Source organism: Engystomops pustulosus, chromosome 8 (genome assembly GCF_040894005.1).
Source record: "Engystomops pustulosus chromosome 8, aEngPut4.maternal, whole genome shotgun sequence".
NCBI classification, from domain to species: domain Eukaryota; kingdom Metazoa; phylum Chordata; class Amphibia; order Anura; family Leptodactylidae; genus Engystomops; species Engystomops pustulosus.
The window spans coordinates 106,309,612-106,327,408 of record NC_092418.1 but is presented as its reverse complement, the minus strand read 5'-3'; the positions used below and the strand labels follow the sequence as shown (position 1 = coordinate 106,327,408).

General features: G+C 46.7%; 2 protein-coding genes across 2 annotated transcripts in view; one reads left to right on the top strand and one right to left on the bottom strand.

Annotated features, from left to right (window-relative positions):
* Nucleotides 1–11,214, top strand: part of LYPD1 (LY6/PLAUR domain containing 1) — a 29,226-nt gene extending 18,012 nt beyond the window's left edge. Inside the window, exon 3 of the mRNA XM_072122186.1 lies at nt 9,535–11,214. Coding sequence (XP_071978287.1) covers nt 9,535–9,764 — 230 coding nt within the window. The 3' untranslated portion in view covers nt 9,765–11,214. The remainder of the gene's footprint in view (nt 1–9,534) is intronic.
* The window catches only part of GPR39 (G protein-coupled receptor 39), a 49,834-nt gene continuing 42,477 nt past the window's right edge, over nt 10,441–17,797 (bottom strand). The window contains exon 2 of the mRNA XM_072122185.1: nt 10,441–11,745. Within this exon, the coding sequence (XP_071978286.1) occupies nt 11,270–11,745 (476 nt within the window). The 3' untranslated portion in view covers nt 10,441–11,269. The remainder of the gene's footprint in view (nt 11,746–17,797) is intronic.

The window sequence follows — 17,797 nt, the reverse complement described above, 5'->3', positions numbered from 1 at the left end:
AGCCAGTACAGGACATGTAGTACAGGTAGAGAGCAGTACAGGACATGTAGTACAGGTAGAGAGCAGTAGAGTACATGTAGTACAGGTAGAGGGCAGTACAGTACATATAGTACAGGTAAAGGGCAGTACAGTACATGTAGTACAGATAGAGCCAGTACAGGACATGTAGTACAGGTAGAGAGCAGTACAGGACATGTAGTACAGGTAGAGAGCAGTACAGTACGGTACATGTAGTACAGGTAGATGGCAGTACAGTACATGTAGTACAGGTAGATGGCAGTACAGTACATGTAGTACAGGTAGAGGCCAGTAGAAAACATATTGTTCAGGTAGGGGGTAGTACAGGACATGTAGTACAGGTAGACGACAGTACAGGACATGTCGTACAGGTAGATGACAGTACAGGACATGTAGTACAGGTAGAGGCCAGTAGAGTACATGTAGTACAGGTAGAGATCAGTACAGTACATGATATACAGGTAGGGGGCAGTACAGGAAATGTAGTACAGGTAGGGGGCAGTACAGTACATTTGGTACAGGTAGAGGGTAGTACAGGACATGTAGTACAGGTAGAGAGCAGTACAGTACATGTAGTACAGGTAGAGGGCAGTACAGTACATGTAGTACAGGTACAGAGCAGTACAGTACATGTAGTACAAGTAGAGGACAGTACAGTACATGTAGTACAGGTAGAGGGCAGTACAGGACATGTAGTACAGGTCGAGAGACGTACAGTACATGTAGTACAGGTAGAGGACAGTACAGTACATGTAGTACAGGTAGAGAGCAGTACAGTACATGTAGTACAGGTGGAGGGCAGTACAGTACATGTAGAGAGCAGTACAGTACATGTAGTACAGGTAAAGAGCAGTACAGGACATGTAGTACAGGTAGAGGGCAGTACAGGACATGTAGTACAGGTAGAGGGCAGTACAGTACAAGTAGTACAGGTAGAGAGCAGTACAGTACATGTAGTACAGGTAGAGGGTATTACAGGACATGTAGTACAGGTAGAGAGCAGTATAGTACATTTAGCACAGGAAGATGACAGTACAGTACATGTAGTACAGGTAGAGAGCAGTACAGTACATGTAGTACAGGTAGAGGACAGTAGAGTACATGTAGTACAGGTAGAGAGCAGTACAGTACATGTAGTACAGGTAGAGAACAGTACAGTACATGTAGTACAGGTAGGGGCAGTACAGTACATGTAGTACAGGTAGAGGTCATTACTGTACATGTAGTACAGGTAGAGGGCAGTACAGTACATGTAGTACAGGTAAAAAGCAGTACAGTACATGAAGTACAGGTAGAGAGCAGTACAGTACATGTAGTACAGGTCGAGAGCAGTAGAATACATGTAGTACAGGTAGAGTGCAGCACAGTACATTTAATACAGGTAGAGAGCAGTACAGTACACGTAGTACAGGTAGAGAGCAGTACAGTACATGTAGTACAGGTAAAGAGCAGTACAGTACATGTAGTACAGGTAGAGGGCAGTACAGTACATGTAGTACAGATAGAGCCAGTACAGGACATGTAGTACAGGTAGAGAGCAGTACAGGACATGTAGTACAGGTAGAGAGCAGTAGAGTACATGTAGTACAGGTAGAGGGCAGTACAGTACATGTAGTTCAGGTAGAGAGCAGTAGAGTACATGTAGTACAGGTAGAGGGCAGTACAGTACATATAGTACAGGTAAAGGGCAGTACAGTACATGTAGTACAGATAGAGCCAGTACAGGACATGTAGTACAGGTAGAGAGCAGTACAGGACATGTAGTACAGGTAGAGAGCAGTACAGTAAGGTACATGTAGTACAGGTAGAGGGAAGTACAGTACATGTAGTACAGGTAGATGGCAGTACAGTACATGTAGTACAGGTAGATGGCAGTACAGTACATGTAGTACAGGTAGAGGCCAGTAGAAAACATATTGTTCAGGTAGGGGGTAGTACAGGACATGTAGTACAGGTAGACGACAGTACAGGACATGTCGTACAGGTAGATGACAGTACAGGACATGTAGTACAGGTAGAGGCCAGTAGAGTACATGTAGTACAGGTAGAGATCAGTACAGTACATGATATACAGGTAGGGGGCAGTACAGGAAATGTAGTACAGGTAGGGGGCAGTACAGTACATTTGGTACAGGTAGAGGGTAGTACAGCACATGAAGTACAGGTAGAGAGCAGTACAGGACGTGTAGTACAGGTAGAGGATAGTACAGGACATGTAGTACAGGTAGAGAGGAGTACAGCACATGTAGTACAGGTAGAGGGCAGTGCAGGACATGTACTATAGGTAGAGGCCAGTACAGTACATGTAGTGCAGGTAGAGAGCAGTACAGTGCATGTTATACGGGTAGGGGGCAGTACAGGGCATGTAGTACGGGTAGGGTGCAGTACAGTACTGAATTACATGTCCTATACTACCCCCTGCCTGTACAACATGTCTTCTACTACAGGTAGAAGGCAGTACATTACATTTGGTACAGGGAGAGGGAATTACAGGCCATGCAGTACAGTACATGTAGTACAGGTAGAGAGCAGTACAGGACGTGTAGTACAGGTAGAGGGCAGTACAGCACATGTACAGGTAGAGGGTAGTACAGTACATGTAGTACAGGTAGAGGGCAGTACAGCATATGTAGTACAGGTAGAGAGCAGTACAGTACATGTAGTACAGGTAGAGGCCAGTACAGTACATGTAGTACAGGTAGAGAGCAGTACAGCACATGTAGTACAGGTAGAGGGTAGTACAGTACATGTAGTACAGGTAGAGGGCAGTGCAGTACATGTAGTACAGGTAGAGGATAGTACAGGACATGTAGTACAGGTAGAGAGGAGTACAGCACATGTAGTACAGGTAGAGTGCAGTACAGCACATGTAGTACAGGTAGAGGGCAGTGCAGGACATGTACTATAGGTAGAGGCCAGTACAGTACATGTAGTGCAGGTAGAGAGCAGTACAGTGCATGTTATACGGGTAGGGGGCAGTACAGGGCATGTAGTACGGGTAGGGTGCAGTACAGTGCTGAATTACATGTCCTATACTACCCACTGCCTGTACAACATGTCTTCTACTGCCGTCTACCAGTACTACATTTACTGTACTGCCCCTACCTGTACTACATGCCCTGTACTGCCACATACCTGTATAACACGTACTGTCCTGCTCTACACCTGTACTACATGTCCTGCACTGCCCTCCACCTGTACTACATGTACTGTACTGCTCTTTACCTGTACTACATGTACTTTACTACATATCCTGTACTGCCCTCGACCTGTACTATATGTACTGTACTGCCCTCTACCTGTACTACATGTTCTGCGCTGCCCCCTACCTGTACTACATGTACTGTACTGCTCTCCACATGTACTGCATGTACTGTACTGCTCTCTACCTGAACTACATGGAATGTACAGCTCTCTACCTGTACTACATGTACTCTACTGCTCTCCACCTGTACTACTTGTCCTGTACTGCCCTCTACCTGTACTGCATGTCCTGTACTGCCCTCTACATGTACTACATGTACTGTACTGCTCTCTACCTGTACTACATGTCCTGTACTGCCCTCTACCTGTACTGCATGCACTGTACTGGTCTCTACCTGTACTGCATGTACTGTACTGCCCCTTACCTGTACTACATGTACTGAACTGCACTTCCCTCTATCTGTGCTACATCTCCTGCACTGCCCTCCACCTGTTCTACATGTACTGTACTGCTCTCTACCTGTACTACATGTACTGTACTGCTCTCTACCTGTACTACATGTACTGTACTGCTCTCCACCTGTACTACATGTCCTGTACTGCTCTCTACCTGTACTACATGTACTGTACTGCCCTCTACCTGTACTGCATGTACTGTACTGCCCTCTACCTGTACAACATGTACTCTACTGCTCTCCACCTGTACTACATGTCCTGTACTGCTCTCTACCTGTACTACATGTACTGTACTGCCGTCTACCTGTACTACATGTACTGTACTGCCCCCTACCTGTACTACATGTACTGCACTGCTCTCTACCTGTACATGTTATATAGGTAGGGGGCAGTACTGGGCATGTAGTACAGGCAGGGGGCAGTATAGTACATGCAGTACATGTAGAGGCCAGTACAGTACATGTAGTACAGGTAGAGGGCAGTACAGTACATGTAGTACAGGTAGATGGCAGTAAAGGACATGTAGTACAGGTAGAGAGCAGTACAGTACATGTAGTAAAGGTAGAGAGCAGTACAGTACATGTAGTACAGGTAGAGAGCAGTACAGTACATGTAGTACAGGTAGAGAGCAGTACAGGACATATAGCACAGGTAGGGGGCAGTACAGTACATGTAGTACAGGTAGGGGGCAGTACAGTACAGGACATGTAGTACAGGTAGAGATCAGTACAGTACATGTAGTACAGGTAGAGAGCAGTACAGGACATGTAGTACAGGTAGAGGGCAGTACAGGACATGTAGTGCAGGTAGAGGGTAGTACAGTGCATGAAGTACGGGTAGAGAGCAGTACAGTACGGTACATGTAGTACAGGTAGAGGGCAATACAGTACATGTAGTGCAGGTAGGTGGCAGTACAGTACATGTAGTACAGGTAGAGGGCAGTGCAGTACACATAGTACAGGTAGAGGGCAGGACAGGACATGTAGTACAGGTAGAGGGCAGTAAAGGACATGTAGTACAGGTAGAGAGCAGTACAGTACATGTAGTACAAATAGAGAGCAGTACAGTACATGTAATACAGGTAGAGAGCAGTACAGTACATGTAGTACAGGTAGAGGGCAGTACAGTACATGTACAACAGGTAGAGGGCAGTGCAGTGCATATAGTACAGGTAAAGGGCAGTACAGTACATGTAGTACAGGTAGAGAGCAGTACAGTACATGTAGTACAGGTAGAGGGCAATACAGGACATGTAGTACAGGTAGAGGGAAGTACAGTACATGTAGTGCAGGTAGGTGACAGTACAGTACATATAGTACAGGTAGATGGCAGTACAGGACATGTAGTACAGGTAGAGGACAGTGCAGGAGATGTAGTACAGGTAGAGGGCAGTACAGCATATGTAGTACAGGGAGAGAGCAGTACAGTACATGTAGTACAGGTAGAGGCCAGTACAGTACATGTAGTACAGGTAGAGAGCAGTACAGCACATGCAGTACAGGTAGAGGGTAGTACAGTACATGTAGTACAGGTAGAGGGCAGTGCAGTACATGTAGTACAGGTAGAGGATAGTACAGGACATGTAGTACAGGTAGAGAGGAGTACAGCACATGTAGTACAGGTAGAGTGCAGTACAGCACATGTAGTACAGGTAGAGGGCAGTACAGCACATGTACTATAGGTAGGGGCCAGTACAGTACATGTAGTGCAGGTAGAGAGCAGTACAGGACATGTAGTACAGGTAGAGGGCAGTACAGCACATGTAGTACAGGTAGAGGGCAGTGCAGGACATGTACTATAGGTAGAGGCCAGTACAGTACATGTTGTGCAGGTAGAGAGCAGTACAGTGCATGTTATACGGGTAGGGGGCAGTACAGGGCATGTAGTACGGGTAGGGTGCAGTACAGTACAGTACTGAATTACATGTCCTATACTACCCACTGCCTGTACAACATGTCTTCTACTGCCGTCTACCAGTACTACATTTACTGTACTGCACCTACCTGTACTACATGCCCTGTACTGCCACATACCTGTATAACACGTACTGTCCTGCTCTACACCTGTACTACATGTCCTGCACTGCCCTCCACCTGTACTACATGTACTGTACTGCTCTCTACCTGTACTACATGTACTTTACTACATATCCTGTACTGCCCTCGACCTGTACTATATGTACTGTACTGCCCTCTACCTGTACTACATGTTCTGCGCTGCCCCCTACCTGTACTACATGTACTGTACTGCTCTCCACCTGTACTGCATGTCCTGTACTGCCCTCTACCTGTACTACAGGTACTGTACTGCTCTCTACCTGAACTACATGGAATGTACAGCTCTCTACCTGTACTACATGTACTCTACTGCTCTCCACCTGTACTACTTGTCCTGTACTGCCCTCTACCTGTACTGCATGTCCTGTACTGCCCTCTACATGTACTACATGTACTGTACTGCTCTCTACCTGTACTACATGTACTGTACTGCCCTCTACCTGTACTGCATGTACTGTACTGGTCTCTACCTGTACTGCATGTCCTGTACTGCCCCTTACCTGTACTACATGTACTGAACTGCACTTCCCTCTATCTGTGCTACATCTCCTGCACTGCCCTCCACCTGTTCTACATGTACTGTACTGCTCTCTACCTGTACTACATGTACTGTACTGCTCTCTACCTGTACTACATGTACTGTACTGCTCTCCACCTGTACTACATGTCCTGTACTGCTCTCTACCTGTACTACATGTACTGTACTGCCCTCTACCTGTACTGCATGTACTGTACTGCCCTCTACCTGTACAACATGTACTCTACTGCTCTCCACCTGTACTACATGTCCTGTACTGCTCTCTACCTGTACTACATGTACTGTACTGCCGTCTACCTGTACTACATGTACTGTACTGCCCCCTACCTGTACTACATGTACTGCACTGCTCTCTACCTGTACATGTTATATAGGTAGGGGGCAGTACTGGGCATGTAGTACAGGCAGGGGGCAGTATAGTACATGCAGTACATGTAGAGGCCAGTACAGTACATGTAGTACAGGTAGAGGGCAGTACAGTACATGTAGTACAGGTAGGGGGCAGTTAAGGACATGTAGTACAGGTAGAGAGCAGTACAGTACATGTAGTACAGGTAGAGAGCAGTACAGGACATATAGCACAGGTAGGGGGCAGTACAGTACGTGTAGTACAGGTAGGGGGCAGTACAGTACATGTAGTACAGGTAAAGGGTAGTACAGTACATATAGTACAGGAAGAGAGCAGTACAGCACATGTAGTACAGGTAGAGAGAAGTACAGTACATGTAGTACAGGTAGAGGGCAGTACAGGACATGTAGTGCAGGTAGAGGGTAGTACAGTGCATGAAGTACAGGTAGAGAATAGTACAGGACATGTAGTACAGGTAGAGAGCAGTACAGGACATGTAGTACAGATAGAGAGCAGTACAGGACATGTAGTACAGATAGAGAGCAGTACAGGACATGTAGTTTAAGTAGAGAGCAGCACAGTACATATAGTACAGGTAGAGGGCAGTACAGGACATGTAGTACAGATAGGGGGCAGTACAGTACATGTACAGGTGGAGGGCAGTGCAGTACATGTAGTACAGGTAGAGAGCAGTACAGGACATGTAGTACAGATAGAGAGTAGTACAGTACATGCAGTACAGGTAGAGGACAGTACAGGGCATGTAGAGAGCAGTACAGGACATGTAGTACAGATAGAGAGCAGTACAGGACATGTAGTTCAGGTAGAGAGCAGTACAGTACATGTAGTACAGGTAGAGGGCAGTACAGGGCATGTAGTACAGGTAGGGGGCAGTACAGTACATATAGTACAGTTATGGGCAGTACAGGACATGTAGTACAGGTAGAGGGCAGTACAGTACATGTACAGGTGGAGGGCAGTGCAGTACATGTAGTACAGGTAGAGAGCAGTACAGGACATGTAGTACAGATATAGAGCAGTACAGTACATGTAGTACAGGTAGAGAGCAGTACAGTACATGTAGTACAGGTGGAGAGCAGTACAGTACATGTAGTACAGGTAGAGGACATTACAGTACATGTAGTACAGGTAGAGAGCAGTACAGTATGGTACATGTAGTACAGGTAGAGAGCAGTACAGTACGGTACATGTAGTACAGGTAGAGAGCAGTACAGTACATGCAGTACAGGTAGAGAGCAGTACAGTACATGTAGGACAGGTAGAGGGCAGTACAGTACATGTGGTACAGGTAGAGGGCCGTACAGGACATATAGTACAGGTAGAGGGCAGTACAGGACATGTAATACAGGTAGAGAGCAGTACAGGACATGTAGTACAGGTAGAGGACAGTACATGACATGTAGTACAGGTAGAGAGCAGTACAGGACATGTAGTACAGGTAGAGAGCAGTACAGTACATGTAGTACAGGTAGAGGGCAGTACAGGACATGTAGTACAGGTAGAGAGCAGTACAGTACATGTAGTACAGGTAGAGGGCAGTACAGGACATGTAGTACAGGTAGAGAGCAGTACAGGACATGTAGTACAGGTGGAGAGCAGTACAGTACATGTAGTACAGGTAGAGGGCAGTACAGTACATGTAGTACAGGTAGAGGATAGTACAGGACATGTAGTACAGGTAGAGGACAGTACAGTACATGTAGTACAGGTAGAGAGCAGTACAGGACATGTAGTACAGGTAGAGGGCAGTACAGGACATGTAGTACAGGTAGGGGGCAGTACAGCACATGTAGTACAGGTAGAGGGCAGTACAGTACATGTAGTACAGGTAGAGGGCAGTACAGTACATGTAGTACAGTTATGGGCAGTACAGGACATGCAGTACAGGTAGGGGGCAGTACAGGACATGTAGTGCTGGTAGAGGGCAGTACAGGACATGTAGTAGGGGTAGAGGGCAGTACAGTACATGTAGTACAGGTATAGGGCAGTACAGTACATGTAGTACAGGTAGAGGGCAGTACAGGACATATAGTACAGGTAGAGAGCAGTACAGGACATGTAGTACAGGTGGAGAGCAGTACAGTACATGTAGTACAGGTTGAGGGCAGTACAGTACATGTAGTACAGGTAGAGGATAGTACAGGACATGTAGTACAGGTAGAGGACAGTACAGTACATGTAGTACAGGTAGAGAGCAGTACAGGACATGTAGTACAGGTAGAGGGCAGTACAGTACATGTAGTACAGGTAGGGGGCAGTACAGCACATGTAGTACAGGTAGAGGGCAGTACAGTACATGTAGTACAGGTAGAGGGCAGTACAGTACATGTAGTACAGGTAGGGGGCAGTACAGTACATGTAGTACAGGTAGAGGGCAGTACAGTACATGTAGTACAGGTAGAGGGCAGTACAGTACATGTAGTACAGGTAGAGGGCAGTACAGTACATGTAGTACAGGTAGAGGGCAGTACAGTACATGTAGTACAGTTATGGGCAGTACAGGACATGCAGTACAGGACATGCAGTACAGGTAGGGGGCAGTACAGCACATGTAGTACAGGTAGAGGGCAGTACAGTACATGTAGTACAGTTATGGGCAGTACAGGACATTTACAGGGGATTTGGGGGAAATATTGTGTTGAATATTGTACATTTATGTGGAAGTTAGGCTTAATGATGCTGAGCTTAGGTGGATGTTTTTCCACTGTGGATGGTATTATGTACTATCACTTCCTTGGCTCCTGGTGGGGAAGGGGTCCCGAAAAATTATGTTGATTATTGGAGAATAATGAGGAGGTTCGTGGAGGCCGCGGGAGTCAGAATATCAATACTTCATTTCACAGATGATGGTTTCTCTGATCAGCCAGTAATTGGTTCTTCTTGTTTTCCAGGGATCATGTATCGTAAGTCGTGTGCCTCGTCAGCTGCCTGTCTCATCGCCTCTGCTGGATATCAGTCGTTCTGCACCCCAGGCAAGGTCAATTCAGTTTGTATCAGCTGCTGCGACACCTCTTTGTGCAATGGTCCTCGGAGTAAGAAGAACAGAAGCGTGGCTACAGCTCCAAGGTGGGCAGCTATGATGGGGCTCGTGCCCCTGTTTTTGTTGGCAGACCACCTCTAGCCCAGGAGTGGCACAACCCTTGGGCATGGACACTAGTTCTTGTTGATTTGTCAGCGGGCCACCAAAAATCTATTTTCTTATACTTTCTGACCGGGTTTTGATGTTTTCAGCTCAGTTATTTATGATTGCACTTAGAAAAAAGCCAAGGCACAAGTGGATGCAGAGCGACTCCCCCGAAGTGTTGTGGAGGCTCCTCCGGTCTTCCTCTGAGACTTTTATAGACTGTCGTTGTGTCTCAGATACATATTATAGGTCAGAACAGGCAAAAACGAGTCAGTCCAATGACCTCCGCGAGACACCGCATCTCCTCCACCACCATCGAGGTCACACACAAGGATGACTTCTCCTGTGCTCCACGCAGATGGTGGTCTCCAGCTACTACCTGTCCATCTCTAGCTCCTTGATTCTGTCTGTCCATGTCTCATCTCTGTTTTTTTTACCAAATGATTCGACTCATCAGGATAATGTGATAAAATATTTATTAGAGGATATATGGTTAAGTAGACAAGACAAATCCTCAGCTGTAGACCCCCAGGATGTAGTCATAGCGGGAGAATCATTCCATGTGGGATTTATATCCATAGCTGTGGGACCCATCTACTAAGCCCCTCTAAGACCCCATCATTCCTGCCATATTGTTTGTCTCCTTACATTGCATTCATATTTTTGGTCGTCCCACCATGTTGTATGTCTCCTCCTTCCTCTTCACATAAGATATCTATTTCCAGACAAACCATATTGCCTCTCCCTGTGCATCTTCTTGTCATGTTTTATGTCCCTTCACCTTATGTTGTTGTCTACCTACACCACATTCATATTGGATCTACCTTTGCATCTTCCCGCCATGTTGAATGACTCCTTTTGGCACTTCATACAACATTGGCCCTCATTTATCAAAGCCAGTGCGGTCTGTACTATGTGCAGTGTCCTGTGTAGAGTTCAGGGGACGCCAGATTCAGGAATCTGGCACCCCATGCACTGCTTCGACTAATTGCACCACTTGGTGCACCTTTAACATAGAGCGTGCAACAAAATTCTGTTGGACGCTGCATGATAAATGTTCTTTGGGCCCATTATCCTCCCCTGTGTTCTTTTTGTCCCATGTACCCTGTCCCCCATGTTCTTTGTGCCCCATTTCCCTTCCCGTCATGTTGTATGTGCCCCATGCCCCTTCCCCATGTTCTTTGTGCCCCATGTCCCTCTCCCATGTTCTTTGTGCCCCATGTCCCTTCTCCCATGTTGTGTGTGCCCCATGTCCCTTCCCATCATGTTCTATGTGTGCCCCATGTCCCTTCCCCCATGTTCTTTGTCTTCTTATCTTCCTTATTGTATCTTTCCTGGTATCTGACGTGTGTTAAGCATCTTCCCTCTTTCCTTATACTGCGCTACAGCACCTGTTGGCTTTATAAATAAAGCAAAATACCAATAAAGCACAAGTAGATTGCTCCAAGTCACTGTCTATCGTGTTGTGTTCTCAGATGGAACGCTCTTTGGATCAGAATGTCTCAGATTTCACTTTCGGAGACGCCGTTCCTTCCAGATGTCACCTGCACCGTGACCTTCATGTCACTCTGTTGGGAGGCCATGGGCACAGGGTCGGAGGAATCTCTGAAGGTCTGGAAGGAGCTCTGCCGATTGGCCGTGCTGTTTCTTTTCATGGAGATGAGCGGGCGCTTGTAGGCCGTGCTCCGGGCAGCGGAGTTCTGGTGTGCCCTGCGGAGTTTCTCCACATTAACGTGCTCCAGGGTCAGGTGACAACGGAGAACCTGAAGGAAAACATCCCGAAATTGTTTGGAAGAAATGTTGTATAAAAGAGGATTCACCACTGAGCTGAGATAGAAGAAGGTGTCCGCCACCGGGAGCAGCGACATGTAGGCCCGGAAGTAGTGCACGGTCCACTCCTGCTTGGGCACGCTGGCGGCCATGATGCGGAGGGCCTGGTTAGGCATCCAACAGACAGCAAGAGTCAGCACGATGAGCCCTGGAGAGACAAGACAAAGACATGTCACCGAGTTATGATGTGGCTCAGGGCCGCGGGTGCTGAGACCAGAACTTGTGGCTTTAATAGATTCTGAATGATGTTTATTGATCCGAAGCGCTTGGCTGCGTCGCTTTGTTCTGTGCAGTGGGGGAGGGGCTGGAGCACCGGAGCCACAGTTTTCACATTGATTATTTCTTACATAAATCCAGGGACTCGTGTCTGAAATAAATGGAGTATCCATCAGAGCGGAGATGACTCCATCATGTCCGCCGGCCCGATGGTTATAGGGTCATAGAATACGTGCCAACTGGGGCCAAACCAAGCGACACATCAATATCTGGGGGTGCAGGGTCATTGTATGGATATCTGGGCGTGCAGGGTCACAGTATGGATATCTGGGGGTGCAGGGTCACAGTATGGATATCTGGGGGTGCAGGGTCACAGAATGGATATCAGGGGGCACAGGGTCACAGTATGGATATCAGGGGGCGCAGGGTCACAGTGTGGGTATCTGGGATGCAGGGTCACAGTATGGATATCTCGGGGTGCAGGGTCACAGTATTGATATCTGGGGGTGCAGGGTCACAGTATAGATATCTGTGGGTGCACAGTCACAATATGGATATCTGGGGATGCAGGGTTGCATTGTTATTATCAGGGGGTGCATGGTCTCAGTGGTAATATCGGGGTGTGCAGGGTCACAGTGTTGATATCTGGGGGATCCAGAGTCTATTTAAGGGGAGTGCAGGGTAACAGTGTTGATATCTGGGGGTGCAGGCTCTATATAAGGGGGTGCAGCGTTGGAGTGTTATCAGGGAGTGCAGGGTCACATAGTTCATATAAGGGGGTGCAGGGTCTCAGTGTTTATATCAGGGGGTGCAGGGTCTCAGTGTTTATATCAGGGGGTGTAGGGTCACAGTGTTGATATCTTGGGTTGCAGTTTTATTATCAGGGGGTGCAGGGTCTATAGTAGGGGTGTACGGTTGCAGTTTTATTATGAGGAGGTGCTGGGTTACAGTGTTAATATCTGTGGATGCATGGTCTATATATCATCAGGGTCGCAGTGTTAATATTAGGAGTAGCAATGTTAATTTTAGGGGGTACAGGGTCTACATAAGGGGTTGCAGGGTCACAATTTTTTGCAAGTAACGTATTTTTGGTATAAATCAAGGAAATTTTTCTATAAGATTTTTTCCTGTTGTCTTTATCTGGCTTTGCTCTCAGGAGGGGAAGGCACTCGGTCTCTAAAGAACTTATTCGATCATTATATACGTATATTGTCATCAAAATAACATTGTTGGTTATGTTATAATATAATATTATACATCCCTTTCTTATCCAGTCCTTTCCCTTTCTTGGTCGAACTTGATGGACATGTCCATAGAACTACAAGGACATGCGTCCAGCCCCGGGCTCGTCTTCCCCATGTGATAGGACCTTCTAATAATTCATCTTGGCACCTCGAAAACTCGCCTGAACTATTCGATTTAGTATCAGTCCGGATACAATCCAGGATACTTGCCATATCATGACCTTTGACCTGGGCATCTTAGATTCCACAGTAAATGTTTGGATTTGGGCAGAGACTTTCCGAGCCAGTCCATTCTTCTCACCTTTATATTTAGTAATCTCCCCTTTAGCGTCCACTTCTGATGACCCATCATTGAGCATAAAAACCTCTTTCAATCGCTGTGAGAACCATTCATTCCACCAAGAGGTGACCATTGGGAGAATGATGGGAAATGCCCCAAGAGAGCAACTAAACCATCACCCATCAATAATAAAACGTCATGCCATTCTACCAGGATTTGTCGGTGAATGGTGGTGCCCTCTTATCATGTAGTACACAAAAAATAAACCAATAAGTATCATATAAATCGTTAATTTAAAGAACATGTGAGCACAAGGTGCTGGTGGTTGGACGTTGGCCGGTATCCATTGGAAAGGAGCGCTGTAATCCGGACAGGATCGGCTCTATCACTTGTGGAGTGCAACCACCTGCATGGGGCCTTATGAATGGACACACAAAACCATTTCCTCCTCATCAGAAGAGAAATATCTAGAAGTAGATGTACCATAATCAAGTCAAATACTCACTCTAACATGACCAGACATCAAAATACCTACAGAAAAAGCAAAAAAAAGCGAGAGGCGGATGGCCACCAAACCGAGGGGGGGGGGGGAAAGGTAGAAGAGCGGAGGAAGCACAACCCCCGAGCCATAGACAAATGACTGAATCTGTTACTCAACCTCCCGTATCAAACTATTTTCCTATCAATTATTCCGGTTCATCAAATAAGTAAAGTAAGTGGAAGGTTGAATCCCGTGGTGGCAAAGCTTCATCGTAACCTTAGTAAAAATCCATTTTAGTTTTCATGACAAAATTCTGGAAATAATCAGATAAATTCTAAACTCTCCTTCTGGAGCCAATTGAAGTATTTTGTCCGTATTCTGGATTTGGGGTCTTTCTACTACAGTCAGGCCCAGAGCCAGCATCTGGGTTACCTGGGCAAGTGCCAGGGCCCCGGGGTGCTGGAGGGGCCCACTCGGGCGGCAGAAAGAAATTTCCGCCCCCCTGGATCATTTGTACCAGTGTCGCTTTAAGATCACCTTCCGGCTTGTGTTTTTTTCTGCCTCTGTGCTGCTCTTGTCAGGAGCACAGCGCAGAGGCAGAATCCACTGTGAATACTGTGAATGTTTGGCTACTGTGGGGCAGGCACTTTGTCTAATGGCTGTGTCACAAGGCTGGGGCTATCACTCCTGGCTGTTGTGGATGGCGGTGACTATTGGTTACTGTACAGATGCTACTTTGCGGGGGGGAATCACTGTGACTACTGGCTATTGGGCACAGGCACTGAGACTACTGGCTACTGGGGGCAGGCACTAGTACTATTTCCCACTGTGACTATTGGCTACTGTGACTGCTGGCTACTGTGGGGAAGGGACTAAATATATTGGCTCCTTGGGACAGGTACTGTGACTAATGGCTGCCAGCGGCTGCTGGTGTGACTGCTGGCTTCTTTGTGGGGGAACTCTGAACTATTTGCAGGCACTGTGAATAGATAAACTATTGTGTGGGGGCATCATTACTATATTTGCGACTGTAGGGGCACTGTTACTATATTGGCTACTGTGTGGGGGCACTATTACTATATTGGCTACTGTGTGGCGGCACTATTACTATATTGGCTACTGTGCGGCGGCACTATTACTATATTGGCTACTGTGTGGGGGCACTATTACTATATTGGCTACTGTGTGGCGGCACTATTACTATATTGCCTACTGTGTGGCGGCACTATTACTATATTGGCTACTGTGTGGCGGCACTATTACTATATTGGCTACTGTGTGGCGGCACTATTACTATATTGGCTACTGTGTGGCGGCACTATTACTATATTGGCTACTGTTCGGCGGCACTATTACTATATTGGCTACTGTGTGGCGGCACTATTACTATATTGGCTACTGTGTGGCGGCGCTATTACTATATTGGCTGCTGTGTGGCGGCACTATTACTATATAGGCTACTGTGTGGCGGCACTATTACTATATTACCTACTGTGTGGCGGCACTATTACTATATTGGCTACTGTGTGGCGGCACTATTACTATATTGCCTACTGTGTGGCGGCACTATTACTATATTGGCTACTGTGTGGCGGCACTATTACTATATTGACTGCTGTGTGGGGGCACTTACTATATTGGCTACTGTTCGGCGGCACTATTACTATATTGGCTACTGTGTGGCAGCACTATTACTATATTGGCTACTGTGTGGGGGCACTATTAGTATATTGGCTACTGTGTGGCGGCACTATTATTATATTGGCTGCTGGGTGGCGGCACTATTACTATATTGGCTGCTGTGTGGCGGCACTATTACTACATTGGCTACTGTGTGGCGGCACTATTACTACATTGGCTACTGTGTGGGGGCACTATTACTATATTGGCTACTGTGTGGGGGCACTATTACTATATTGGCTGCTGTGTGGCGGCACTATTACTATATTGGCTACTGTGTGGCGGCACTATTACTATATTGCCTACTGTATGGCGGCACTATTACTATATTGGCTACTGTGTGAGGGCACTATTACTATATTGGCTACTGTGTGGGGGCACTATTACTATATTGGCTGCTGCGTGGCGGCACTATTACTATATTGGCTACTGCGTGGCGGCACTATTACTACATTGGCTACTGTGTGGCGGCACTATTACTACATTGGCTACTGTGTGGCGGCACTATTACTACATTGGCTACTGTGTGGCGGCACTATTACTATATTGGCTACTGTGTGGCAGCACTATTACTATATTGGCTACTGTGTGGGGGCACTATTACTATATTGGCTACTGTGTGGCGGCACTATTATTGTATTGGCTGCTGTGTGGCGGCACTATTACTATATTGGCTGCTGTGTGGCGGCACTATTACTACATTGGCTACTGTTCGGCGGCACTATTACTATATTGGCTACTGTGTGGCGGCACTATTACTATATTGGCTACTGTTCGGCGGCACTATTACTATATTGGCTACTGTGTGGCGGCACTATTACTATATTGGCTACTGTGTGGCGGCACTATTACTATATTGCCTACTGTGTGGCGGCACTATTACTATATTGGGTATTGTGTGGCGGCACTATTACTATATTGGCTGCTGTGTGGGGGCACTTACTATATTGGCTACTGTTCGGCGGCACTATTACTATATTGGCTACTGTGTGGCGGCACTATTACTATATTGGCTACTGTGTGGCGGCACTATTACTATATTGGCTACTGTGTGGCGGCACTATTACTATATTGGCTACTGTGTGGCGGCACTATTACTATATTGGCTACTGTGTGGGGGCACTATTACTATATTGGCTGCTGTGTGGCGGCCCTATTACTATATCGGCTACTGTGTGGCGGCACTATTACTATATCGGCTACTGTGTGGCGGCACTATTACTATATCGGCTACTATGTGGCGGCACTATTACTATATCGGCTACTGTTCGGCGGCACTATTACTATATTGGCTGCTGTGTGGCGGCCCTATTACTATATCGGCTACTGTGTGGCGGCACTATTACTATATCGGCTACTGTGTGGCGGCACTATTACTATATCGGCTACTATGTGGCGGCACTATTACTATATTGGCTACTGTTCGGCGGCACTATTACTATATTGGCTGCTGTGTGGCGGCACTATTACTATATTGGCTACTGTGTGGCGGCACTATTACTATATTGCCTACTGTATGGCGGCACTATTACTATATTGGCTACTGTGTGAGGGCACTATTACTATATTGGCTACTGTGTGAGGGCACTATTACTATATTGGCTGCTGCGTGGCGGCACTATTACTATATTGGCTGCTGCGTGGCGGCACTATTACTATATTGGCTACTGCGTGGCGGCACTATTACTACATTGGCTACTGCGTGGCGGCACTATTACTACATTGGCTACTGTGTGGGGGCACTATTACTATATTGGCTGCGTGGCGGCACTATTACTATATTGGCTACTGCGTGGCGGCACTATTACTACATTGGCTACTGCGTGGCGGCACTATTACTACATTGGCTACTGTGTGGCGGCACTATTACTATATTGGCTGCTGTGTGGCGGCACTATTACTACATTGGCTGCTGTGTGGCGGCACTATTACTATATTGGCTACTGTGTGGGGGCACTATTACTATATTGGCTACTGTGTGGCGGCACTATTACTATATTGGCTACTGTGTGGCGGCACTATTACTATATTGCCTACTGTATGGCGGCACTATTACTATATTGGCTACTGTGTGGCGGCACTATTACTATATTGGCTACTGTGTTGCGGCACTATTACTATATTGGCTGCTGTGTGGGGGCACTTACTATATTGGCTACTGTTCGGCGGCACTATTACTATATTGCCTACTGTATGGCGGCACTATTACTATATAGGCTACTGTGTGGCGGCACTATTACTATATTGGCTACTGTGTGGCGGCACTATTACTATATTGGCTACTGTGTGGCGGCACTAT